The sequence below is a fragment of the Musa acuminata genome, chromosome BXJ1-8, assembly GCF_036884655.1.
Source record: "Musa acuminata AAA Group cultivar baxijiao chromosome BXJ1-8, Cavendish_Baxijiao_AAA, whole genome shotgun sequence".
NCBI classification, from domain to species: domain Eukaryota; kingdom Viridiplantae; phylum Streptophyta; class Magnoliopsida; order Zingiberales; family Musaceae; genus Musa; species Musa acuminata.
In genome coordinates this window covers 12,298,980-12,324,975 of record NC_088334.1, presented here as the reverse complement: position 1 = coordinate 12,324,975, position 25,996 = coordinate 12,298,980, and the positions used below count along the sequence as shown (strand labels likewise).

Sequence of the window (25,996 nt, the reverse complement as noted above, 5' to 3'; positions counted from 1 at the left end):
CTCACCATTTAAATCTGAGAATTGCAAATAACATCTCTCATTACATCTACTTTGTTTTTCCTTCGGAACACCTGAAAAGAACTAAAACCGCATTAGGCTAACCCTAAACTTGGCATGAAGATGATACATACATTGATAGTTAATCAAGGAAATGGAATTAAATATACGGTTAAAATAGAGGTATAATGAAACAAGGATCACTCACCAAAGCTTCGTCCTTTCCTCTGGACACTACCAATGGCGGAAGTCGGCTGTAAGCCAGCAGCTTGCCAGACACGTGGCATCCTGGGAACTCTGTGAGAGCTATTTAGTCCTTGATACAACAGTAGAGCAAGCTGACAAAGGGAAAGAACTTAATAGCCTGATGAAATAGGATTAGATGAACTGGTAACTACATTCAGTTTGGTGTTACCTCTTTGTCACTCAAAGTTCGTTGCAAAATTACATCAAGCAGGTAATTGTATAAGAATAGGGGTACTTCACCCTTTTGACAAAGAGTACATGGAGCTGGTTGATTGCTCTGCTCGATTCGTTTGAGTTGTGTTTGGTTAAACAAAATCAACCTGAGAGTACAATGAACAAGTCACATCATCACTCATGACCTCTTTGCCCAAAGCTTTCACAAATTAAAAAGGAAATTCTTCCTTTAAATCCGGTACCATATGCTCATAGGCAAAATTATGAAAGGTTCAACTAACTTTGTGATGCTTTAAATCCAGAAAATAGTTAACTTAGTGACCTTTTGCTGAATTTTCTGAAACCTCTCCCATATTTTCTTCACCTGGAATTGGTGCCACTTTGTGTTTTGGCAACATAACTTGTCATCTTTCCTTATGTTTGCTTGGTTGATTAACTAGCCTTACGAGCTGAGGATGATGGAGCAGGAGGCATGTTTCGTCCAAAATCAATGATTTCAAGACAACAGGCAAATGTGAAGTTGAAGAATCCTTTATGAAACCCAGTGCCAAGTTCAATATACCAGGAATCAAGGCGTTTAAATCTTTGGATTTTGAGTTTGCAGCTTCATCAGAACCCTTTGAACCATCTTGTCTCCAGGCAGCCTATGTTCTGCTGAATCCTCCACTCCATCATTATGCTTCTGAGGGTCACCAGTTCTTGAAGTTATTACTTCTTCAACTTCATTACACTCGCTTCTATCATCCTGAAACAATTCTGTGATTTGGCAAACTGGATTTATTTTGCTTGTCACGAATATTCTCAGATAACTAATTCAATAGCTGTACAGGTCGTTGGCTACCTACAGCATGCAACTTTCCAGCAGAACTAAGAGACGAGAAATTTACATTCCTGTCGATAGGCCATCAGCCCCTTCACTTTTTCCCCGTTTATGTCTGCTTTAATGGTTAGTTTTAGTGCATCATCTAGGTCTGACGTTAATGTTCATCCAGCAAAATAACCACTTATAAGGTCACCTGTGGCAGGCTTTGGAATTCTCAAGTCCATTAAAACATCAGAAGAAGCTTGTCTATACACCCTTCAAAATTGCTCTCATCCTTGGGTTGTTTAAAACAATATATGGCTCTGCCACGAACCTGGTAAACATTCAAACGAAATGTATTACCCACAGCATTGTATAAAAGAATTTCAAATCTAACAATAAAGTGGTGAAACTTAAGAGGAAGAAAAACAAGCTGAGAGAGGGGTTTATTTTTAAAGATGTAATGTGGGTAAATCCTAACCAACCACGACCTACAATGAATAGTGTTTTGTCCAAAAGAGGAATCAAGCTGGTTTGCAAGAAATCCTGACCCAACTTGAGTCCAGGACAAGCTCAGGTTTGGGGGGTTTGGTAACTTAAACAACCTAAGATAGTTCAGATGCTCGATATGATACAAATCTATGTAGCTTTTCATTCTAAATCCTGTGAACACATCCTCCCCCTTGTTTTTACATGCCAAAATAATTTATTTCTATACAATTTGCCCTCACTAACTCTGTCCATAGACACCTAAACCACCTCAATCTAGAGCCATAAATCTACATCTTCCAAAGATATTGTACAATTCATTGTTCCTTTAAAATTTTAACTTGAATAAATTAAATCTTGATACTATTTCTTCTTTCCCTAATGATAGAGCATATTTTGGTACCACCCAACTGGCAGCCACCTCAAATCACACATGGTGCCACTCCAATGAAAGTAGCGCACATATCTCAAAGCAGTGCGAAACAACACAGATTGATTCAGGAACGGTTGTGTCCTGAAGCGATGCAATTCAGCTCAAAAGCGATGCTGGTCGGCTTCGAAGCGGCACATAGCAAATCCACGCCGTTCGGAATCAAGCGAAGCTTGCCAACGAGGATACAACCCCACAAGGCATGGGGTTAAGAGGATGGCCCCGGAACAAACAAACCGCCCGCTGGAAAAGTTGGTGGACGCCAACAAGCATAGGGGAGCTGACTTCCTATGAAAGGTATAAAAACCACCCCCAGGTGGATGCCGGGGGGATAGGATTCACTATCCACAAAAACTAATTTAAGTTTCAAGGGGGGCCAAGCAGACAATAGCCTCTCTACTTTCTCATTTACACAGCTAATATTGTTGTCTTCCTCCCCCTCCGCCTTTCGCTGACTTAAGCATCAGAGGGGTTGAGCCAGGAAGCCCCCAGCGCACACCTGTTGTGAAGGACCACCGACGGTCAAGAGACGACTCCGCTGCTAGGACGCAGCCTCGCAGCCACGAGGCAACCCTTCGATCGGAGGACAACCCATCCGTCCGTAGAGAGGACCTCACAGTCAAGTAGATCCTGGTTTCACCACTCCAAAGCCAAATCGACCCTGGCGAACCACCTCCCTTGCGGACCTCCTACATCGGTTTGCCACGTTAGCACTCCCACATCAGCACGGTGTAGAGCACAAGGATGAACCTGCACCTTCGGTAGTGAACCAACGGTACCGACTCACCAGTCGACGGTATCAATGATCCGAGGCCTCAACTCCGCTGCTGCTAGGTCGGCCTAGTCCTAGATGAACCGAGGCACGACGGTATTGATGGTCCGTCGGTGCAGGACCACCGACGATCAGGAGACGACTCTACTGTCAGGACACAGCCTCACAGCCACGAGGCAACCCTTCGACCGGAGGATAACCCATTCGTCCGAAGAGAGGACCTTGTAGCCAAGCAGATCCTGGTTCCTCTACTCGGTCTCACCGCTCCAAGGCCAGATTGACCTCGACGAACCACCTCCCTTGCGAACCTCCTATGTCAGTTTACCATGTCAGCAATCCCGCATTATCACAGAGGAGAACACAAGGATGAACTTGCAACTTCGATGGTGAACCAATCGTGCCGGCTCACCAGTCGATGGTATTGATGATCTATCACCTAATAAATAACGAACACAAGCTTTTTCTTCGTGATATAATTTCTCAAGTTCATATAACCTATACATAATTTTACATTTCAATTTCAAAAGCATTAATTGCAACTCAATTTAAATTATCATTTCTTCAACTTTTACTCCTAAGATGGTATAAATTGGGTACCAATCCTCAAAGCTTTTGTCATTAAATGTTCTATAGTACATTGGATTTTTTGGTCTTGGAATTGTTTCCGTACCTATCTATGATCTTTGCAATGAATCACTCTTCCATATTTTGATTGAGCTAGACAATACCAAATTAACCATGTGATCCAAATTACATTGTGATCTTATTAAGGGTTAAATATGGCTCAGCTTATCATTGTATTCCTAACTCAAGCAAGGAGAACAGCTCTAACCGAGCTAAGCCAACCTAGGCAGCACCCCTAACTGTCTTACCGGAAATTCTGATATTGAAGCAGTCCAAAATTCTAGATTAGGTCTATAGTTCCTAATCCGAAATCTTAATTTGCTTTCTAAATCATTTGGCTGATCTTTTTATAATTGTTCAAAATCCTATTTTATCTAAGATAATGGCCTATGAGACTGTTCTTAGGCATAGGTTGGCTGGGAAAATCAGAACTCATGTTTTTGGAAGATCTGTCTCTTTATATATAGTTTTATTATGTAACATTTCTTTAAAAAGAAAGAAAAGAAAATCTTATGCTGTAAAATTCTGCTAATCAGAGCTCTATTTATTATAGTACTGCACCTGAATCTTAATCCATGAGAGGGTGGCTTTTACTATGGCCAGCATGCCTTTTCTTATTTTCTTATCTTTTATCTAGATACAGCTTCCACATTTCTTTCCCCACAGATGCAGTCAAGACACAGTTTATTCAATTTCACTTATCTACATGAAAAGCATAAACTCACATGTCAATGGTCCGGTGAACTACTACATCAATTCATTTTGCTATCTTGTTCATAGATGAATGATATCGGCATCGGAAAAATGTACAAGAAATGTCTTTTGCCTTCTATCATAGGGTATGTGATCCCAATAACTTGTATGGTTAACCAGCAAAATTAAAAGTTACATTGATTTCAGCTTCATTTAATTTCTACATAGCTAACAGTTTTAGCATGACCCGATAAGATACCTGATCTATACTTGATTCTTTTCTGCTGTCACTTACACCACCTTGAGATGCAAGGTTCATTTTTAAATTGCTCTCATCGTTCACAGTTTTTAGCCGATCAGGTGTCTCAAGCTTCACTTGTATTTTCATAGTATTACTTCGTTTCATCTGCAAAACAGATGAGATTTCTGTGTAATTATCAAACGATGGATGTTTGAGCTTGTTGCTGTAACTCATTACCTCTGACTGTCCTGCATAAAAGGACTCCAAGAGTATTTCTTCTTTCTGATCCCCATTTTTCAGACTTCGAAAGACTGCTCCTTCAATCTGGATATCCTTGTCCTTGTGGAACTTGGATTTCCTCATGGATTTCCTCATAGCAAGAAAAGGAACAGACCCTAGGAAATTACACAAACGCAGAAGCAGACAGAAGAATCGATAGAAATCTTGATCACTTGAGCTTCTGTGCAACAAACGGGAAGCATCCCACGCAATAACTAATCTATTCTCTTGTCATCACCCACAATTTTATCAGGAGAAGTCCTAGCTTTCTTCTTCGCGCCGTGGTCCTCTGCTTCTCCGGGCTCCTCCTTCCTCTTCTTATCAAGATTCGCCTGCCCAAACACCTGAAGCCCTCTCGCACCCTTCGCTCTGCAACTCCGCAACAAGATGTTCGCTTCCTCCTCCTTCGCATCCTCATCAAACTTCTTCACCGTAATATACGGAATAATCTTTTCTGAGAATGAAAACTGCACGTCAGCCCCTCTATTGGCTGGATTCTCGTTCTCCTCCCCCTCCTTGCCCTCCTCCTCCCAGCAAGGGAACTCCCGGTACCGGAAATTGATCTTTTTGGGTACGTAGCCCGTGCACCTCCAGAGCTGCGATGAGAAGACCGAAGAGAGATCACCAAAGAGGTAGGGGTCGCCGCCGGGGACGCCCTGCACGTGGACGCGGTCCTCGAGAGGGATTCCTGCCCAGAGACGGCGCCGGTGCGGCCCGACGGCCGAAGCGGAGGCCTGCAACGGACGCTCGGGCAGACAGGGTTCGATCTTGGTGGGGAGCTCGGGGAGGAGCCGGGCGACCTCGGTCTCGTCGGCGTCGTCGGGGAGGGTGAGCGACCCGGAGGCGAAGCGGAGCCTCCGGGCTGCGGCCTTGCAGTAGTGGCAAGCGAAGGAGGCCTCGCCGCGGACGTAGCCGGAGCAACGGGTATGGACCCACACGCCGCACTCATCGCAGCTCACCATCTCCTCGCCGTCGTCGAAGGTGACGCCGCAGGAGCAATCCACCGTCCACGACCCCTCGCGCCAGTCGTCCGAGGGCTCGGCCACGGGATACCGCTGCGACCACTCCTTCATGACCTTTAGCCTTCAGCCGATTCCGTTTCGCCGGATCGCCAATGGGGAGGAAGGGAAAGGGAGAAATGGAAGATAGGGAAAGAATCGGAGAGCCGAGCCGGTTTCTTATTCTTGGGAGCGCGGATTAGGAGGGATGTTATTGGGTGCAATTTGACGAAGGCGAGTTTCCGTTTCCCCTAGGAGCGTGGATGTTATTAGATGCAATTCGACGAAGGCAAGTTCCCGTTCCCCTGGGATTCGTGGGTGTTATTAGATGCAATTCGACGAAGGCAAGTTCCGTTTCCCGTTTCCCCTTGAGCGTCGATGTTATTAGGTGTAACTTGACGAAGGCAAGTTTCCGATTCCCTTGGGATCCGTGGATGTTATTAGATGCAATTCGATGAAGGCAAGTTCCGTTTCCCGTTTCCCCTTGAGAGCGCCGATGTTATTAGGTGTAACTTGACGAAGGCAAGTTTCCGATTCCCTTGGGATCCGTGGATGTTATTAGATGCAATTCGATGAAAGCAAGTTCCGTTTCCCGTTTCCCCTGAGAGCGTGGATGTCGGAGGCGTTTCAGCAGGCCGGAGTTCGACCGGGGTTGGAAAGTAAACAAAACGCTTCGATCGAACGCACTGGACGAGTCATGGAAACCAATTTTGAGAACCATTCAAGAAATGCATATACGACGAAACAATAAGAAGGCTGTCACTTGAGAAGGTGATGATGAAATAGATAAGCTTGACGAAGAACAATAACACTATCACCTGACACTGACATTGACATTGACATTTTGGTTAATGATGACCCATGAGAATCACAGCACAATGCACATGCAATCGCCACTGTTCCAGACGACACACGGTCGGAAGAGAGAACGTTTTAAGCCAAGATGGCGAGGAGGAGGGCGACTCCAAAGCCAATCCAACGCCCCGCTCCTCCGCCGGAGCACCCACTGTCGTAAGGCGTGTTGTCCACCAGCGGATGGCCGTTGAACCCGAACGCCTGGCTTGCCCCGCCGAACGGATGCTGCGGCTGCACCTGGTCGTACATCGTGTTCGACTGCGGCGGCAGCAGCTGTTGCTGGACGCTCGTCGCCGGCTGCCCGAACGGAAGATTCTGATCGTCGCCGCCTATCGGCACGGCGAATGGAGGCGCAGCCGGCGCCATACCGGGAGAGCCGGGCAGGCCGCAGTTCTGGTTCGCGCGCGGGTCGTCGCTCGCCTTCCACGCCAACTCGCCGTCCTTGTCCCGGATGCGCATGTCGCCCAGGTCGACCAGCTCCAGCGTCTCCAGGAAGTTGTCGTCGGCGGACTGGGCCCCGGTGTCCCACACCGGGTTGCTGCCGTCGAACACCTGAAGCCCGTAGGCGGTGAATACCGCGGCGCACGTGTTGTCGCTGCTCACGGGGCCGCACTCGGACTCCCACATGCTCCGCTCGGCGCCCGTGTCCTGCACCTGGATGTAGCAGAAGTCGTTGCCCAAGCCGCCGGCGCCTGGGGCGGTCTGGCGGCGGACGAGGCTCGCTGTGTACTTGCCGGAGGGCGAGGTGAGGAAAGGCACGGAGGCCTCGGCCGCATGGGGAGGGATGCTGGCGAGGATCTGCTGCTTGGTCGTCCTTTCGATAGAGCCGGGCACGATGGTGGCTCGTGCGGGCGGTGAGAGGAGGAGGAGGAGGGATGCGAGGAAGAGGGGAAGGAGCGAAGTGCGGGAGTCCATTGCCGCCGGCTCGCTCGGTTGCAAGGCGGTGAAGGTGAGTTGTGATGGGGTTGGACGATGGAGGGAGAGATTTAAAGGCCTGGGAAGGAGGATTACGTGCGACGCAAGTGGTTCTATAATGGGGTTGGACGCGTTCGTTGTGTTTGGTCTCACAACTGATCCAGTAATAAGGGGAGTAGGAGATGATGATGGTATTATTATTATTATTATTATTATTATTATTAATATGGCTAAAATTGACGATTGATTGTATTGTCATATGTCAAGCCACTGTCGGGGAAGAAAATTTTCACTATCAATTTTAAAATATATAAATTAATTTAAAATTTTGTATAGCACTAAAAGATATTTTAAATTTTATAAAAATTAAACGTAATTTGTAAAAAGGGTGGATAGATAGAGAATGAGAACCGAAGGGAGAGAAAGCTGAAGGAGAGGGGCATAATGCTTTCTTTCTCCCCCAATCCTAATTTTCACTCAGTGCATACCCTTCTTGTTTCATGTGGATCATCAAAAAATCTCCGCCCAGTTTTTGCAGTCCGACCACTTGATCGGATCTCAATTTTATAACTATGCATACGACATATCTTGTATTTTGCTAATTTAGGCAGCGTTATATATTGGCAAAAAACCACAATACAGTACGAAGAACACCATTTATTTACTTGCAAAAAAAGCTAGTATTTAGAAACCGAAGGAAAAAAAGGAAGGCAAATTCAATTATACATTACCAAAATCTGAATCAGCACTGAGAGAGAGAGAGAGAGAGAGAGAGGAGAAAACAAAAAGAAAACCCAAATAAGGCTTGAAATTCGGAAATTGATGCCACAGCAGGAAAACAAAATTCTTACCATAGTAACCTCAAGCGACAATTCTAGCAGGCTATTCATTCTATTTCATACATAAAGTAAAAAATTCCACCAAAAACCTTTTCCTTGGGGTACAAGAGGAACCAACAGCTTCTCATGTTACCCCTTTCTCATAGCCAACAGCTTACATAAACTGAGACGAACCAAATAATATTTTGTTGACATTTCTTAATATGGGAACAAAGGCGAGCAGAGCTATCTGAAGATGTTCAGAGCTATTCAGACGAATACCGAATTGACTTGTTCCTTTGTTGCTCAGGTTAGCATGACCGATTACATTAGTTCCTCTGCCCAAGGGAAGCTGAGATTGAAGATTGCAGCCAAGTTGGAGGTCTCCATGCCAATCAACGATAGACAGTGCAAGAGTTGAAAGAGCCCGTCCTATAGGATAATCCTTGTCCCTTAAAGTTGCCTCAAGACGGCCTCCATAAGCTACATCACCTCTACCAGCCATTGCACCACCGGTCAGAAGAACTCTGAATCTTTTGCTAATCATCAACTTATCTTCAAACTTTAGGCCAGCTGACACTGAATCCCCAAGTACAGTAACTGAAACTCCTGCGGCTGTGTTGTTACGCCTGATATTTCTAAAACTCGTTTCACCACGTAATGTGTAGGCTATGTCCTTCCCAACAGTCTGCATATCCAGGCATAATGAAGTCGCTTTTGATTCACTATGCTTGATTGAACTTGCCACCTCCATTTGAAGAGAACATTCCTTCTTATCCTTTGTAAGCTGGCCAGAGACTGACATTGGGATCTTATCTTTGATAACAAACACTCTTTCCACATTCAAGCCTTCATAACCAATATCATGATCCCAGCCAAGGGAATCAAGCACAGGCCTGACAAGCCATTGGTTCGAAGAATCCAGAAACCTATATCGGTGAGTAGGATTATCAGAATCAAAAGAATTGGGAAGAACATAATCTGGCATAGGTACGGGCACAGATGCTGGGCCACTAGTTTCTTCTTCCATATCCCCATTACCGTGCCCACCTTGCATATCCTTGGCCATATCTGCCATTTTCTTCGCAAATTTTCGGTGCCTCTTCTCCTCCTTCAACTGTTTCTTATAAAAGAGCCTTTCCCTGTAATCTAGTTCCTCAAAATATGCCTTCTTCTGTAATTTGCTCAGCTTTGCCAATTGAGATCTGGTGAGAGGCTTAAAAGGCGGCAATTCATCATAATCTGAACCCTCATCAGAATCAGATGTCCCATCCACATCTTCATCCAAGTTGTCATCATCACCAAACTGCTCTCCTGGCAATTTAAGTTGGGGTCTTGACTGGAGAAGAGAGGACAACAGAAAAGGTAACGGAGGAACTCTTGGACGAGAACCAAACAGCTTACCAGGAGGACTATCCTGCAACTTCAGAAGCATGTTGGCCTCGGCCAAAATTTTGGAAGCAAATGAAAGTAGTAACAACTGTGGCTTCCAAACCTGACCATTTGGTAGTACTCTCTGGCCAGCCCTATTCATTCTACAAGCTGAGTGGTTCTCTACCAGGGAAACAGGGTTCATAAGCCGTACATCCCCAGCAGCTTGACGAATTGCTTGCTGAACAACATGAGACCGCTGAGACACAAACGTTTCATAACTCAAAGGACTACCATTTGGACCTTCAGGAGGAGCAGATGCAGCATGTGTCAGAATAACAATTGCATTGAACCAAATGGATGCTCCAAATATGCTGGTGATGGTTCGTAGCAGCGGACCATCCCCATAATCCCTACTCTGCATGTCCAACCGATCAAAGTAAAGAACGATATCTGGAGGAGTTTTATTGATGAACCTCTTGACAGAATGAAGTACTTTCTCATTGCGATGCTGATCTGAACAGGAAGAGACCAGACCAGGTGTGTCAATAATCCTAACCTTGATCCCCTGTACCGTGCCCACTACTTCTTGGACCTTCTTCGTGCCCATCTGGAAGGCATCTGTTGGCAACTTAATCTCATCAACTATAGAATTGATGGTAGCACTCTTGCCTACTCCTGTTTTTCCAATGACCATTATCGTGCAAGAGAAGTCCAAGGTCTCCCGACCAGCAGCCTCAAGTTGCTCTGCCATAACACTAGCTCGATCAAAGCTGAATACACCTGGTCTGTTTGTGTTTCTCTTAAGTTGTTCGGCCAGACCTAACCTGTATAAAACCTGTGCAACTACCACATTGTGGGGTGTTTGCCCAAGCCTATGAGCCAAACGGAGAAACTTAACCCGGATCATTTGGAGCTTTTCATGTGTCTCATCATTCACCTCTCCATCATCAGCAGGTGGCTCTTCAGATGGCTGAGATAACCTCCAGGGAGCAGAGCCATTAGCCTTGGGTTGCTGAAGAGAACGACCAGAAGGCTCCAATAAAGGAACAGAGGAGCCAAGGCCAGCAGGACGAGACAAGAAACCAGGATGCCCCAAATTTTCAGGATTTGGGATAGAAGGTGTTGGTGATGGTGATGGACTAGCATTCTTCTTGTTGTCATCACTTATAGAACTTGAACAGCTTAAAATTTCAACAGATTCTATTTGAAGTTTTTTGGTGGTTACATGGATATCTGCCTTGTCTTCTTTTAGTGGACCATTAGCTGTACTGGGGACATGAGAGCAGGATGATCCATCTTTTTCCAAAATAGCATGTCCGTTAGTTGCAACACCGCCATCTTCTTTTTTCACAGAAGCATGTCCATTCCTTGGTGCAAAACCATCATCAGGTTCAGCACTATTTTCTTTCAGCTGCTGAAATTTTACTGGCTCTTCAGAAACAGCTACTGATTGAGCTGTTATGTCCATCTGTTGTCGCCCATTTTGATGAACAAACTGTTCATTTGATTCAGTGTCATTATTTTTTCCACACTCATCAGAAGTTACTTCAAGGGACTCTCCATTTTCAGGACCTTCATGAGGAAGACCACCTGGCCTATCTAATTTCATCCTCTCGATCTCTTCGAACTTGAACTTGTTTCCAGCAAATTCCTTAATACCATCCCCAACAGTTAATTCCTTGTCATCCACAATAAAAGAAGATCCATTTGTAACTTCACCCATCCCACCTGCAGCCTCACTACTTGAAATAGGATAATTTGATTGAATAGACATGGGTTCTTGCACATCTTCCGGTTTGCTGCACACACAGTCACATTCATCACAAGTTCTGGTCCCTTCCTCAGATACAACCACTACATGTTCTTCAAAATTCTGATTGATATTTTGACAATCAATTGATGCATCCAACTTACCAGAAACAATAACTTCTACTTCTTCGTTTTCTTCTTCTTGTTCTTCCTTCTCCTCATCTTCTTTTTCATGTCTCTGAAACAGCTGAGTTGATGTGTCCAACTTTTCTTCTTCTTCTCCCTCTTGAACTTCTACTTCAGCACCATAAAATTTTTCGACAATCATTTCTTCTTCATTAAGCTCCCTCTCATGCACCACGGTCTGTAGCTCTCGCGACTCAATGGACAGTCCTAATTCAGTCGCTGCCCCATCCTCAACTCCACTCGCCACACCAGAATCGGGAAGAAAATGCTGCGGCGGCGGCTCTAAGGCCTCCTCAAAGACCTCGATTTCTTTATAAAACTTCGATCCATCCTCAGTTTCCTGAGAATCACATTCGACGCCCTCATCAAATCCGCCCCGCGAATCCCCATTTGCCGCTGCCATCCTCACGTCCCCCGTCATGCGCTCCTCTTTGGCGGCGTCCGCCCAGTTCTCCATCACGAACCTAGCGATCCACGCCCAAAGAGAACGAATCAAGACGCGTAGCTTCCGAATAAGAACGAAATCGAGACCAAGAACTTTCGACCCAAACCCAACCAGCACCAAGCTCTAGGGTTCCAAACAAATCGAGAAATCAGAAAATAAAGATGAACCGAAGTGCAAACCTCGCGAATGGAGATCACACACCGGGCGAAGGGCAGCGGAGACCTGACTCTTTCTTCGCCCAGATCTCTTGATCGAGCAAACTCTTGAAAGAAATTACTAGGAGACGAGAGAGGGAAGGGGAGAAAGGGAAAGGAGGTAAAGGAAAGAGACGATAACGAAAGGTGGTAGGAGGAAGAGGAGCGAGGGAGGGAGGTTGGCGTCGAGCAAAGGGCGTCGCTTTTGACGGACGGGGGAGCGCTTTGGTTGTCTTTGGATGATACATCGTCACGTGCTTCCTACGTCGGGAAACTGATTTCTGGACCCCCGTGAGAATCGTGGGACCGAAGCAGTCTCCACGAATAATAATTTGCATCGTTAATATTATTTAAATATGAGCGAATTTAATAAAAAAACTATATTTCAAAATTTGCAATCCAAATTTCAAAAATTCAGACATGGCACTTTTTATTGTTTTCTCTAAGCGATCTAATCATCATGTACCATCTCCCTTCCCCTCTATCTTATTAGATGTATGATGGCTACAATAGACGATGACAACCTCGTCGAATCCTCCCTACGAATAAGACTATCATCGTAACATCCTCACATTTCTCGTATGAGACTGACACAAGACCAATGAAATAGAGGAGATGAAAGACAATGCAAAGCAGAGCCAATAATTGATTCGAAGAAAATAGGGGTAAATGTCTTTCGAGCGAAAAGGGATGCTCCTTGAAAATTTTGAAACTTAAAGGCAAAATTTTATTAAGGACAGATTTTTTTTTAGAAATTCAACCTTTAAATATCTTTTTACTTCTTGTTCAATTAGATTTAGAAAATAAGGATACTATTGTCCTATGGTTCAATAAATAACCAGGTAGATTAATCAATCCAATCCGATTATTTTACCATTTTTGACCTTTAAATGAAATCAAACCGCTCAACCAACCCGATAGATCGGGTTCCATTCTAATAATTAAGATCGAGATTAATCTGGTCCAATCCAATTGGTCTGATTTTTATCATCTCTACAGAGAGAAGAAAATGCAGCCAAAGAATAATTATCAAATATTAGATCGAGAAAGATAGTATACATAATTTATCATCGTTTTGAACCATCCTCGCCCATCATGTCTCGCAGAAGACCTCATTTGGTATTTTGATATGAATAATATCATTTATCACACTATAAAAAATGTACATCAATTTACATACATTCTTATACTTGGCCGACATCAGTAGACAGAAAAACTCATGTGGTTGATATTTTCTTTTCTTTTTTGTCACAGTGATATTATATTGCCGGTATGGTTTAAATAAGATCCACCCATTACCATCCTTTTTCCTCCTATCATCAGGAAAAAAGAGGCATATACTAAGTCTAAAACACAGCTTAATCTTAGCAATGTCTTTAAAAAGGCAACAATAATATTCAAGGGAAGCAGATTTCTCAACTTAAATATGAGTGGCTTAATATTTACAAATCAACTCCATGAATTGTGATGACTTACCTTTTCTTTCATCTCCTCTTGTCATGCTGGGGAAAATTTTACTTGTTTCTTTCCTTTCTTCTTCTGCTGTTCCCTGCCAAAATAAATAAATAAATAGCCCATGAACATAGAGATAGAGAAAGCCAAATCAAAGTTTATACTGTCCCTCGTCTGACCCGTATCGACGAAAGCCTCAAGTGTTAAGTTGTCCTTTTCTTATTATTATTGCAGATCAATAAGAACAAACCTGTCCTAAATTGTTTCTGCTTATATTACAGAATCATAAGAACCAATTTGTTATAATCACTATTGATACATCATATTTTGACCCTGGATGAATCATCAGCGAACATCACCAACTGACAGCCACGAACGCAACGCCACACGCCGCCAGAACCACGGGGTGCACGCCACGTCAAGTTCGATACTGATACACTCTGCGACTTGACCAACCCAAGGGCTCGGGGCAGTGTCGTCTGCTTTTGGGACAGTGCCATCTGACGCCACTCGAGCTCCCCCGAAGACGCCACTTCATCAGAAGTTGTCTCGCCCTCACAAAGTCAGTGGCCACGCTGAACCGAGGGGAACCAACTCTCACACGTTGGTATAAATACCCCGATCCCAAGGAAGGGGGAGAAAACAGAGAAAAAAAAAGGGGAATCCCAACTAAACTGACTTGTTTGTCGAAGGGGCCAAAGTCGGGAGATACCCGACGAAGGCCGTTTTGCAGGAAGGTGATCGCCATGGAGCAACGAGCGTCTGTACCCCAAAGTCGTCATCCAGTGCGCAGAGGAGGGTGGACCAGCGGATCGGGTCCCAATCAGTGCCAGCCTACACCTTCCATCTCAAGGGCGCGCCCACGAAGAAAGATTACCAACTATCCCGAGGACGAAAGGGCACATCTCGTCATAAACGACACTCAAGTCGGTTGGCCTTGGAGTGCTAACCCCCGGCCGCTCGAGAGGACTCAGCCGGCCCTTCCGGCTCAACCCTCGCCCGAAGCGCTCGAGAAGCATAGCCACCTCATCATCCTACTCATTCCACCAGAAGTTCCCGACGTCAGCCTATGGACCAAAACGTGCTGACTCATCAGCCACGGTATTTTTTTGTTCACTAACAACTATCATCATTTAATAATTTGAATCAACTGTCAAACATTAGCAAATTGACATAGAGTATATGGAAAGGAAGCATAGTAACAAAAGAAGCTGTTTCTCCTACATTAGCTTATTAATGCATTATGAGTATATAATTAACATTGTATTTAGTAGTACTTACCATCTCACAAATAGAAGTATCAACATCAGTGGTGCCCATGAGTTGCGGTTGTTGGTGAACAGATGTGTCGTGGCTTGATTCACGGGTCGATATCGGGAGTCTTCTATAGGCTGAGTCGAATGCCGAGGTAGGCTGGGCCCTCGCGACGGGGTGTTGATCAGCGTTTCTCGATCCGAGCACCATCAGCGTTGAGCAACGTCTCTCCGTCTCCAGGCTGGTTGGCAGCTTGCCTTCGTTCATCGGATGGCAATTCCCAGGTTGAGACGCTCATGGCTCGAGGGTAGCCGCTTTCCTGTAAAAATGACCTTCGTCGGGTGATTCCCGACTTTGGCCCCTCCGACGAGCAAGTCAGTAGTTGTTTTTCTCTCCTTTTGTGTCCTCTCTCTTGGTCTCTTACCGGCCAGGGGCTTTTATATTATTGTACAAGGGTCGGTCACATGTGGGTTCGGCATGGCGGTTGATCCTCAAGGGATGAGACGGTACTTCTATGCGATCGTCGTCCTGGGATGCATGAGATGGCGCCAAATGGCACCATCCCGAGCTTTCGGGAGGGGACATGCCAAACAGCACCTCGGTACGGATTCTAACTTGGCGTGTGGGGGTGCTCCCCTTGCTGACTCGGCTATAGCGCGGGTTGCTTATGAGGGAAAGTTGGATTGGCCCGTTGCGAGACAGTTTGGAGGGGTGGCGTCCCGTGCCTCGAGAGAGGTTAGCTCTGTTGGTCGGGCGGCTAGGACTAGATGAGATAAGATTGTCGTGTTGTAGTCGGATAACTGGTTTGGTGCAGCTCGGAGTTAGGGCCAGTGAGTCACGAGTCGGAGATCGAGCTGGAGCGACTCGATAAGAGATCTGACGAGTCGCAAGTCGGAGATCGAGCTGGAGCGACCTGGTAGAGGATTGGTGAGTCACAAGTCGAGGATCGAGCTGGAGCAACTCGGTTGAAGACTGGCGAGCCGCAAGTCGTGGATCGAGCTAGAGTGACCTGGTAGAGGATTAGCGAGTCGCAAGTCATGGATCGAGCTGGAGCGACTCAGTTAAAAACTGTTTGTGGGCCGAGTAACTGATCTCAGACTCAGGTTTGGGTGCTGGCGGGTCGCAAGTCAGGAACCGATCTAGAGTGACCCGGGTGAGAGATTTGGCAAGTCGCAAGTCGAGGATCGAACTGGAGCGACTCGGTTGAAGACTGGGCTTGTGGGCCGAATGGCTGAGCTCGGGCTCAAGTTTTGGTGCCGGCGGGTCGCAAGTCGGGAACAGATTTGGAGGGCCCTGGGCAAGAGATTTGGCAAGTCGCAAGTCGAGGATCGAGTTGGAGCGACTTGGTTGAAGACTGGGCCTGTGGGCCGAGTGACTAAGCTCGGGCTCAAGTTTTGGTGCCAACAGGTCGCAAGTCGGGAACCGATCTGGAGCGACCCAGGCGAGAGATTTGGCGAGTCGCAAGTCGAGGATTGAGCTAGAGTGACTTAGTTGAAGACTGGGCCTGTGGGCCGAGTGACTGAGCTCGGGCTCAGGTTTTGGTACCGGCGGGCCGCAAGTCGAGAATCGATTTGGAGCGACCCGGGCGAGAGATTTGGCGAGTCGCAAGTCGAGGATCGAGTTGGAGCGACTCAATTGAAGACTGGGCCTGTGGGCCGAGTGACTGAGCTCGGGCTCAGGTTTTGGTGCCAGCGAGTCGCAAGTCGAGAACCGATCTGGAGCGACCCGGGCGAGAGATTTAGCGAGTCATAAGCCGAGGATCAAGCTGGAGCGACTCGGTTGAAGACTGGGCTTGTGGGCCGAGTGACTGAGCTCGGGCTCAGGTTTTGGTGCCGGCGGGTCGCAAGTCGGGAACCGATCTGGAGCGAACCGGGCGAGAGATTTAGCGAGTCGCAAGTCGAGGATCGAGCTAGAGCGACTCGGTTGAAGACTGGGCCTATGGGCCGAGTGACTGAGCTCGGGCTCAGGTTTTGGTGCCGGCGAGTCACAAGTCAGGAACCGATCTAGAGCGACCCGTGCGAGAGATTTGGTGGGTCGCAAGTCAAGGATCAAGCTGGAGTGACTCAGTTGAAGACTAGGCTTGTGGGCCGAGTGACTGAGCTCAAGCTTAGGTTTTGGTGCCGGTGGGTCGCAAGTCGGGAATCGATATGGAGCGACCCGGGCGAGAGATTTGGCGAGTCGCAAGTCGAGGATCGAGCTGGAGCGACTCGGTTGAAGACTGGGCCTGTGGGCCGAGTGACTGAGCTCGGGCTCAAGTTTTGGTGCCGGTGGGTCGCAAGTCAGGAACTGATCTAGAGCGACCCGTGAGAGAGATTTGGTGGGTCGAAAGTCAAGGATCAAGCTGGAGCGACTCAGTTGAAGACTAGGCCTGTGGGCCGAGTGACTGAGCTCGAGCTTAGGTTTTGGTGCTGGTGGGTCGCAAGTCGGGAACTGATCTAGAGCGACCCGTGCGAGAGATTTGGTGAGTCGCAAGTCGAGGATTGAGCTGGAGTGACTTAGTTGAAGACTGGGCCTGTGGACCGAGTGACTAAGCTCGGGCTCAGGTTTTGGTGCCGGCGGGCCGCAAGTCGAGAACCGATTTGGAGCGACCCGAGCGAGAGATTTGGCGAGTCGCAAGTCGAGGATCGAGTTGGAGCGACTCAATTGAAGACTGGGCCTGTGGGCCGAGTGACTAAGCTCGGGCTCAGGTTTTGGTGCCAGCGGGTCGCAAGTCGAGAACCGATTTGGAGCGACCCGGGCGAGAGATTTAGCGAGTCAAAAGTCGAGGATCAAGTTGGAGCGACTCGGTTGAAGACTGGGCTTGTGGGCCGAGTGACTGAGCTCGGGCTCAGGTTTTGGTGCCGGCGGGTCGCAAGTCGGGAACCGATCTGGAGCGAACCGGGCGAGAGATTTAGCGAGTCGTAAGTAGAGGATCGAGCTAAAGCGACTCGATTGAAGACTGGGCCTGTGGGCCGAGTGACTGAGCTCGGGCTCAGGTTTTGGTGCCGACGACTCGCAAGTCAGGAACCGATCTAGAGCGACCCGTGCGAGAGATTTGGTGGGTCGTAAGTCAAGGATCAAGCTGGAGTGACTCAGTTGAAGACTAGGCCTGTGGGCCGAGTGACTGAGCTCGAGCTTAGGTTTTGGTGCCGATGGGTCGCAAGTCGGGAATCGATCTGGAGCGACCCGGGCTAGAGATTTGGCGAGTCGTAAGTCGAGGATCGAGCTGGAGCGACTCGGTTGAAGACTGAGCCTGTGGGCCGAGTGACTGAGCTCGGGCTCAAGTTTTGGTGCCGGCGGGTCGCAAGTCAGGAACCGATCTAGAGCGACCCGTGCGAGAGATTTGGTGGGTCGCAAGTCAAGGATCAAGCTGGAGCGACTCGGTTGAAGACTAGGCTTGTGGGCCGAGTGACTGAGCTCGAGCTTAGGTTTTGGTGCCGGTGGGTCGCAAGTCGGGAATCGATCTGGAGCGACCCGGGCGAGAGATTTGGCGAGTCGTAAGTCGAGGATCGAGCTGGAGCGACTCGGTTGAAGACTGGGCCTGTGGGCTGAGTGACTGAGCTCGGGCTCAGGTTTTGGTGCTGGCGGGTCGCAAGTCAGGAACCGATCTGGAGCGACCCGGGTAGGAGCTGGACCTGTGGGCCGAGTGGCTGAACTCGAGCTTAGGTTTTGGTGCCGACGAGTCGCAAGTCGGGAACTGATCTAGAGCAACCTGGGCAGGAGCTGGAACCGAAGGCTAGGTGGCGTCATTGGGCGATGAGCCAGGTGGAGCGACGCGGGACTTATCGGGAAACTTTTGTTTTGAATGGCCTCCGGCGGGGGATTTTTGGTGACGAGACGCCTCTGGCGGGAGCTCCGAGGCCAATGAATCTGGCGGATCCAAGGGGTTATGATGGGTTTTAAATGCTGCGACTATCTCTGTCCTCAAGAAGCCCAATCGTCGTCTCGCAGCGGAGTAGCCTACCCTTTATAAATCCCCTCTAGAACAGTTGCCATCACCTTTGCTTCAGTCCTTCGTCCTGCGCCCCGGCTTCTTTCTTGCAACCTTGAGGTCAGGATGTCTCCGTCTTCATCTTCATCTTTGTCTTTATCTTCTTCTTCATCTTCTTCCTCTGGGGGCCCACGAGCTGAAGTCGTCAGTGTGTCCTCCGGTAGCTCTATCGCGCTTGAAGCTATCAAGTCGTGGCACAATGTGGACTCGGTGGTGACCGGGGATCTTTTGAGGGTACTCCGGGATCGTTATCGCATCCCGGAGTGTTATGGCATTCACACCCCTCGGCCTGGGCAGCGACCGTATGATCAGTTTCCCAATGGGTTTGGGTTGACCGTAGGGGCTTTTGAGGTAGGGCTGCAGCTCCCGCTGCACCCCGTCATCGGGGAGTGCCTCCGTCAATGGGGAATATCGCCGTCCCAGGTGTCACCAAACTCTTGGCGCTATCTGGTGGCCTTTATTGGGGAGTGTCGAGGAGCTGGGATCGAGTCATCTAGGACCCTCTTCCTGGCCTGCTTCCGCTTGTGCAAGGGGCGAGGCGGGTATTACCTGACCGCCCGCAGTGGTTTTAAGATCAACGATGCACCTTCCAACAACAAAGGTTGGAAGAACCGCTTCTTCTTCGTCAGTTGTAGTCGGGGGTGGGGTTTTAGCACTGGGTGGACCTTCCGGACCATTGATAATACCTCCCCGTTGCTCTCTGTCGGAGAAACAACAGACATGGATCGGCTGAGGGGCATCTTGTCCTCTTCTCGGGCAATCAAGGAGATGACCGAGGAGTGGCTGGTTGAAGCAAAACTGAGCCCCACCACTGGGGGTATGGCCATTCGCATACGATGGATCGTTCGCTCGTCCCGAACTATCTGACCGACCGATATTTTTTGCAGAGATGGTGGATCTTCGATCGGTGAAGAAGACGCCTAACGCCAAGGCTGCTATGCCACCGCCTCGAGACGAGGAGGGTTCCGGAGCTGGGGTTGCCCCATAGGAGGGCACACCAAAGAGGACGTCGGGGTCTCCGGAAGGGCGTCGCCCTCTAAAGAAGATGAAGACCTTGGTCCGGAGGATGCCTACGGACCCGGCTGCTCGCGTGAGCGCCGTCCCGGGATCATCTAGGGCTGCTCCCTAAGGCGAGGGTTCAGGGAGCGTGAGGGGGAAGGGGGCAGTCGGGTCATCCGGTGGTGACCCTTCCAGGAGGGCGCCGGCGCGCCCGACATCGATGCGGGATTTGTGTTGCGTTCGTTCTCGGGCTGAAGGCGAGCAATACTAGGCCCTAAACATGGCCGACCTTTCATCTGGGGAGCCGGGAACCCCTTATGCCTCTCGGTGGGCGACTCTCAAGGCTGACAGTGCTTCACCCGACCATAGTGAAGGATCTTTACTACTCCCCCTCGAAAGTACTGGCAGACCGGGCGGCCAAGTCCCTTGTCTAGGTAGGTGACGATTTTCTTTCCTTGCTCGATCCTTCCTTGCGTGAGTCCTAACGCCGATCTTCGTGCAAGGCCAACACTACACCATGGCGCTGATCGACCGGGTCCTCGACGCCAGGCGGGTGATCGAGCGTCAGTTGGACGTCTACGCTGCCCTTCGCTTGGAGAACCTAGAGCTGAAGGCCAGGGGAGGCCCGGAGGCCATTGCCGCGGCCGAAGAGCGCTCCTCAGCTCTGGATAAGGAGGTGAGCCATTTGAAGGTCGAGCTGGAGGAAAGCCGGTCACACATCTGGACATTGGATGACGAGTTGCTGACCCTCTCCCACGATGTCGAGATCGCCAGGTCTTCGACTTGGGCCGTTGAAGAGGTCCTGAAGGAGGAGCGGCTGGTGCTACCCCAGAAGATCGAGGGGGCGATCACTGAGTACAAGGCGTCCGCCGGGTTCGAGCGCGACCGTGTGAGGTCGTGGCGGGCCACATATGAGTTCGGATACCGGGTGGCCTGTGCTCGCTTTCGAGCAAGGTACCCGGACCTGGAACTAGAGTCGGACCCGTTTGTCGACCATCCGGAGGATCAGGACGTTGATATGCCGGCGAGCGTCCCCTTTGATGACGGGCCTGAGACCCCTCCTCCGAACTAAGGGCTTTCCCTTTTTCCTTTTGCTTTGGTCGGGTTGAGTTTTAGAACTGTATAGCCCGACCACAATGTGTATTTCTTTTTTATAAAAAAAAAACTCTTATTTTGGAATTCTGACTTGTCTTTTCCGATTGTGGATGTGCATGCTTCGTACAACATATGTCTTCCCTCCACCCCGACGCACTTCTTTTACGGGTAGAACTTTTTTAGATTCGCCGCGTTCCACGTTCTTGGCAGGGGGTTTCCCTCTATATTCTCGAGTTGGTAGGTCCCTTCTCGGACCACGTCGTAGACTTGATAGGGGCCTTCCCAGTTAGGCACGAGTTTTCCTCTCACTCGGGTCGGGTCGCTCACCTCTGCCTTTCGAAGGACGAGGTCTTTTACCTTAATCAGTCGCGGACGAACTTTGCGGTTGTATATCCGAGCCGTTGCCTTCTTATACGCTAGGGTATGCAGATGTGCTTTGGCTCTTCTTTCTTCGAGGAGGTCTAGGTTTTCTCGTAGGCCCTCCTCGGAGCCTTCTTGTTCGTAGTTGGAGGTGCGCAGGGTCGGGAACACCATCTCGGGCGAGAGGACCGCTTCGGTCCTGAACGCCAGGCTAAATGGAGACTCCCCCAAGGCGATTTTGGGAGTCGTTCGCATTGCCCACAAGATGCTAGGGAGCTCGTCCACCAAGCTCTGTGCGCGCCCGAGATCCTCCTCTTGAGGCCCTCTAGAATTGCCAGATTCGTTACTTCAGTCTGGCCATTAGTTTGAGGGTGCGCAACCGAGCTGAACCTCAATTGTATCCCATATGACTGGCAATAGGCCTTGAACTTAGCGTTGTTGAATTGAGCTCCGTTGTCGGTGATGATAGCCCTCGGGATCCCGAACCGGGTGATAATGTTCTTCCACGTGAAGCTTCGGATTTGTTTCTCGGTGATGGAGGCCAAGGGTTTGGCTTCCACCCACTTCATGAAGTAGTCGACCCCGACTATAAGAAAGCGTCGTTGTCCCGACGCTGGAGGAAAGGGTCCAAGGAGACCAAGTCCCCATTGGGCGAAGGGCCAGGCCACATCCATCGGGGTAAGAGGGACTGCTGGTTAATGTTGCAGTCGGGCGTGCCTTTGACATTGTTGGCACTGCTGCACGTATGATACGGCATCCCGACGCATAGTTGGCCAGTAGTACCCTTGTCTGAGAGTCTTGAAGGCCAAGGTTCGTCCCCCGATGTGCTCCCCACAGATCCCCTCGTGGAGCTCGGCGAGGACCGTTCCAGCTTCTGATGGCACGAGGCAATGCAAGAGAGGTTGAGAGAAGGCCCTGCGGTACAGCTTTCCGCCGACGACGCAGTACCAGGCTTGGGTTCGTCTCAACCATCTCGCAGCCGCCAGGTCATCGGGCTTCGTTCCGTCCTTCTTGAAGCGGAGGATTTCTTCTATATAGCTTGGCAGTACTTCCATTTCGGCGACCTCGTGAGTCGTCACTGTTGGTGCCATTACGGACTCAATTACCGGGGTCAACGCCGGGCTGCGAGCAGAGGCCGATTTGGCCAATGCATCGGCTCGCGTATTCTGCGCCCAAGGTATTCTAGTGATCGAGAGGCGATTGAAGTGATGGGCGGGCCGCTTCGCCTCTGTCAAGTATCATGCCATCGTTGGGTCTCGGGCTTCGTAGCTCCCATTGATGTGTCCCATCACCAGCTAGGAGTCACTAAAGACTTTGAGGTTGTCCACATGCATCTCCAGAGCGAGGCGTAGGCCGTGAAGTAGCGCCTCGTACTCGGCCTCGTTGTTGGTGGCCTGGAATTGTAATCGAAGCGACCTCTCGTAGGTTTCTCCGGACGGGCCTTTGAGGATAAGCCCGACCCCGGCTGCTTCGGTAGTGGACGAGTCGTCCACATGCAGGGTCCATGTGCTCTCGTTGTTCTCCTGCCCAATAGCATGGTCTTCAGGAGTTAGCTCGGAAATAAAGTCAACTAGTACCTAAGCTTTGATGGCAGTCCTGAGGGAGTACTGAATGTCGAATTCGCCGAGCTCGACCGACCACCGCAGCATCCGACCCAATGTGTCGAAGTTTGAAAGGATTTGTCGCAATGGCTGGTCGGTGATCACTTTGATTGTGTGAGCTTGGAAGTAGGGCCGCAGCTTTCGGGCCATCTACATTAGCGTGAGGGTTAGCTTCTCGATCGGGGAGTAGCACGCCTCAGGTCTGACGAGGACATGACTGACGTAGTATACGGGTTGTTGCATTGGTGGCGTTTCCTAAACTAACACTGAGCTGACTACCTGCGTCGAGGTCGCCAAGTAGAGACCAAGGGTTTCGCTTGGCTCGGGTGAGGCGAGTCGGGGCAAGCGGGCGAGGCATGCCTTCAACTTTTCGAAGGCTTCTTCGCATTCCGGGGTCCATGTAAAGTTATCGGCCTATCGCGGAACCCGAAAGAAAGGGAGGCACTTGTCGCCCGAACACGACACGAACTTGTTGAGCGCTGCCAACTTCCCGGCGAGTCGCTGCACCTCCTTGATCGAGCGGGGGGAATGCATATCAGTTATGGCCCGAACCTTTTCTGGGTTGGCATATATCCCCCACTGGTGAATGACAAAGCTGAGGAACCTCCCCGAGCTGACCCCGAAGACACACTTCGTAGGATTCAGACACATGTTGAACCGTCTGAGGGCTTTGAATGTTTCCGCCAGGTTGGTCAAGTGCGCACTTGCAGCCTTGCTATTTACGATCATGTTGTCAACGTGTACTTTCATATTACTCCCGAGCTGGTGCTTGAACAGCTTGTCGACCATCCTTTGATAAGTCGCCCCAGCATTCTTTAGACCGAAGGGCATCGCTTTCTAGCAATATACCCCTATGTTGGTGATGAAGGCGGTGCTCTCTTGATTTTGATTCGCCATCCGGATTTGGTTGTAGCCCGAGAATGCGTCCATGAACGTAAGGAGTTCATAGCCCGCGGTGGCGTCGACTAGTTGGTCTATCCTGGGAAGCGAATAGTAGTCCTTGGGGCATGCCCGATTGAGATCGGTGTAATCAACGTACATCCTCCATCTTCCATTGGATTTCTTAACGAGAACTACATTTGACAGCCATCAAGGGTATTTCACCTCGGTAATGAATTCTGCTTCTTTAAGGCGATCGACCTCGTCGCTGATTGCCTTCTGTCGGTCGGAAGCGAACTTCCTTGTTCTTTGCCTCACCGGCTGAGCCTCGGATCGATGTTGAGCTGGTGCTGGGTCACTTCCGAGTCAATCCTAGGCATCTCCTCGGGGGACCATGCGAACATATCGGCATTTTTCCTCAGGAAATCGATAAGGTGGACTGATCTGCTTTGGGGAGCGTCGTCCCAACCTTCACGGTCAGATCGGGACGGTTCTTTTTAAGGGTTACCTCGGTGAGTTGCTCGGGGGGCTCCAACTGCATCGGCGCTATGGGTCCCTCATGAGGGTCGGGGACTTGATGGGGGCGTGACTTCCCTGGGAGAGTAATCGCCGTAAGATAGCATCGCCTTGACTCTCCTGGATCACTTCGGGATTCCCTGATCCTCACCGAAGTCAAAAACTTGATGGCCTTATGGTAGGTGGATACCACCGCTTTTAACTTGTTGAGCGCCGGTCGGTCGAGGATGACGTTGTAGGCCAAGGGCAGATCGACTACCATGAAGGTGGTCATTATTGTCTTTGCTCTCGGCTCTTCCGGGATGGTGATAGGGAGGATGGTGGTCCCGAGCAGGGAGATGGAATCCCCCGTGAATCCAGTGAGTGCCGACGCCATGGCGGTGAGGTCCTCCTTAGTCAAACTGAGCTTCTTGAAGGCGTCGAGGTATAGGACGTCGGCGGAACTCCCGGTGTCGACCATCACCCTTTTGACCCGAGCGTTGGCGATTCGGATGGAGATCACCAAAGCAACGTCATGATGGGAGCGCTCGACTTCTTTGACTTCGAAAGTGATTTCAGGCTCGAGCTCGGGTCGGGGACGTTTCTCGACTGCGCTCCGGGCGTAGGCCTTACTCGCCGTTGAGCTACGGCCGTTGGCTACTAGTCCTCCGGAGATGACGTCGATCTATCTTTCAACAGGTCCCCTGGGGCGTGGAGTCGCTTCCCGAGGTTCCTTGGCTATCTCAAGGAGACCTCTCCGGATCAGTTCCTCGATTTGATTCTGGAGGTCACGGCAGTCTTTCGTGTCGTGGTTGTAGTCCCGATGGAACCTACAATATTTGGACCAATCTTTATGAGTAGTTTTCATGGGGTTGGGCTGTTGCAAGAGACCCTTCTCCCTGATTTAGAGAAAGATCTCGGTATGAGACGTGTTTAGGGGGAGAGGCGGGGGTCTCGGGAGTAGTAGCTCTTGTCGGTCGGGCCTCCGGTGGGGTTGCGTCGGGGCTGCTGAGGCCATTCCCCGGGATTGTTCTGCCCTTGGCCTCTTACCGTCCATGCGCTTTCCCACCACTAGAGCTTCGACAACGATGTACTGGTTGGCGCGCTAGAGCATCTCGGGGATGGTTACTGGCGACTTCTCGATCAGCGACCAAAAGAACCTTGAAGGCTTCAAGCCCATCAGAAACGCCTACATGATTAAAGAGGGGTGAGCGTCCAGGAATCCCCAGATTTTGGTGGCGAAACGTGCCAAAAACTGAGAGAGCGACTCATCTTTGCGCTAAGATAACGCGAGCAAGGTGGCCATGGAAGGCCTGGGTCGCACGCTAGCGAGGAAATTCTGCTCGAACTCCCTGGCGAGCTGGTCGAAGGACGAGATTGAGGACTGGCGCAGCCGGCTGAACCACGCTCGTATTGGTCTCCTGAAGGTGGTCGAGAATGCCCGACACATCAATGCATCGGAGGTGCCATAGAGGGCCATATCAGCCCGAAACGCGACGACATGCTCCGCGGGATCGGAGCCGCCGTCGTACGTCTCCAATGCCAACAGCCTGAAGTTGAAGGGCACAGGCTTATCCTGTATTACCTGAGTGAAAGGGGATCCACCTGAG

At 49.6% G+C, this 25,996-nt stretch overlaps 5 protein-coding genes across 5 annotated transcripts; all 5 read right to left on the bottom strand.

Moving 5' to 3' along the window:
* Window positions 1-420: 420 nt before the first annotated feature.
* Window positions 421-4,843, bottom strand: LOC135587553 (uncharacterized). Its single transcript, XM_065079112.1, has 3 exons — window positions 4,706-4,843; window positions 4,487-4,633; window positions 421-1,553 (listed from the first exon to the last, which is right to left on the bottom strand). The coding sequence occupies exons 1-3, from the start codon at window positions 4,841-4,843 to the stop codon at window positions 1,464-1,466; spliced, it is 375 nt and encodes a 124-aa protein (XP_064935184.1). The 3' UTR covers window positions 421-1,463.
* Window positions 4,844-4,962: 119 nt separating this feature from the next.
* On the bottom strand, window positions 4,963-5,820 carry LOC135680289 (uncharacterized). The gene has a single exon (XM_065194171.1). The coding sequence runs from the start codon at window positions 5,818-5,820 to the stop codon at window positions 4,963-4,965; it is 858 nt and encodes a 285-aa protein (XP_065050243.1).
* Window positions 5,821-6,493: 673 nt separating this feature from the next.
* On the bottom strand, window positions 6,494-7,568 carry LOC135589015 (uncharacterized). Its single transcript, XM_065081339.1, has one exon. It carries the CDS (start codon window positions 7,513-7,515, stop codon window positions 6,679-6,681), a length of 837 nt encoding a protein of 278 aa, XP_064937411.1. The 5' UTR covers window positions 7,516-7,568; the 3' UTR covers window positions 6,494-6,678.
* A 729-nt stretch (window positions 7,569-8,297) lies between these two features.
* Window positions 8,298-12,513, bottom strand: LOC135587551 (translocase of chloroplast 101, chloroplastic-like). Its single transcript, XM_065079108.1, has 2 exons — window positions 12,267-12,513; window positions 8,298-12,106 (listed from the first exon to the last, which is right to left on the bottom strand). The coding sequence occupies exon 2, from the start codon at window positions 12,097-12,099 to the stop codon at window positions 8,509-8,511; it is 3,591 nt and encodes a 1,196-aa protein (XP_064935180.1). The 5' UTR covers window positions 12,100-12,106; window positions 12,267-12,513; the 3' UTR covers window positions 8,298-8,508.
* An 11,796-nt stretch (window positions 12,514-24,309) lies between these two features.
* On the bottom strand, window positions 24,310-24,867 carry LOC135680288 (uncharacterized). The gene has a single exon (XM_065194170.1). It carries the CDS (start codon window positions 24,865-24,867, stop codon window positions 24,310-24,312), a length of 558 nt encoding a protein of 185 aa, XP_065050242.1.
* Window positions 24,868-25,996: the final 1,129 nt, after the last annotated feature.

What these genes read in the sequence shown, in the direction of transcription:
- LOC135680289 (XM_065194171.1), bottom strand. Translation starts at nt 5,820, where the DNA reads ATGAAGGAGTGGTCGCAGCGGTATCCCGTGGCCGAGCCCTCGGACGAC.
- LOC135589015 (XM_065081339.1), bottom strand. Translation starts at nt 7,515, where the DNA reads ATGGACTCCCGCACTTCGCTCCTTCCCCTCTTCCTCGCATCCCTCCTC.
- LOC135587551 (XM_065079108.1), bottom strand. Translation starts at nt 12,099, where the DNA reads ATGGAGAACTGGGCGGACGCCGCCAAAGAGGAGCGCATGACGGGGGAC.
- LOC135587553 (XM_065079112.1), bottom strand. Translation starts at nt 4,843, where the DNA reads ATGAGGAAATCCATGAGGAAATCCAAGTTCCACAAGGACAAGGATATC. An exon ending in TTTATGCAGGACAGTCAGAG is followed by an intron (nt 4,634 to 4,705) that starts GTAATGAGTTAC and finishes TCTGTTTTGCAG; the next exon opens with ATGAAACGAAGTAATACTAT. An exon ending in AAGAATCAAGTATAGATCAG is followed by an intron (nt 1,554 to 4,486) that starts GTATCTTATCGG and finishes AATGTTTACCAG; the next exon opens with GTTCGTGGCAGAGCCATATA.
- LOC135680288 (XM_065194170.1), bottom strand. Translation starts at nt 24,867, where the DNA reads ATGGTCGACACCGGGAGTTCCGCCGACGTCCTATACCTCGACGCCTTC.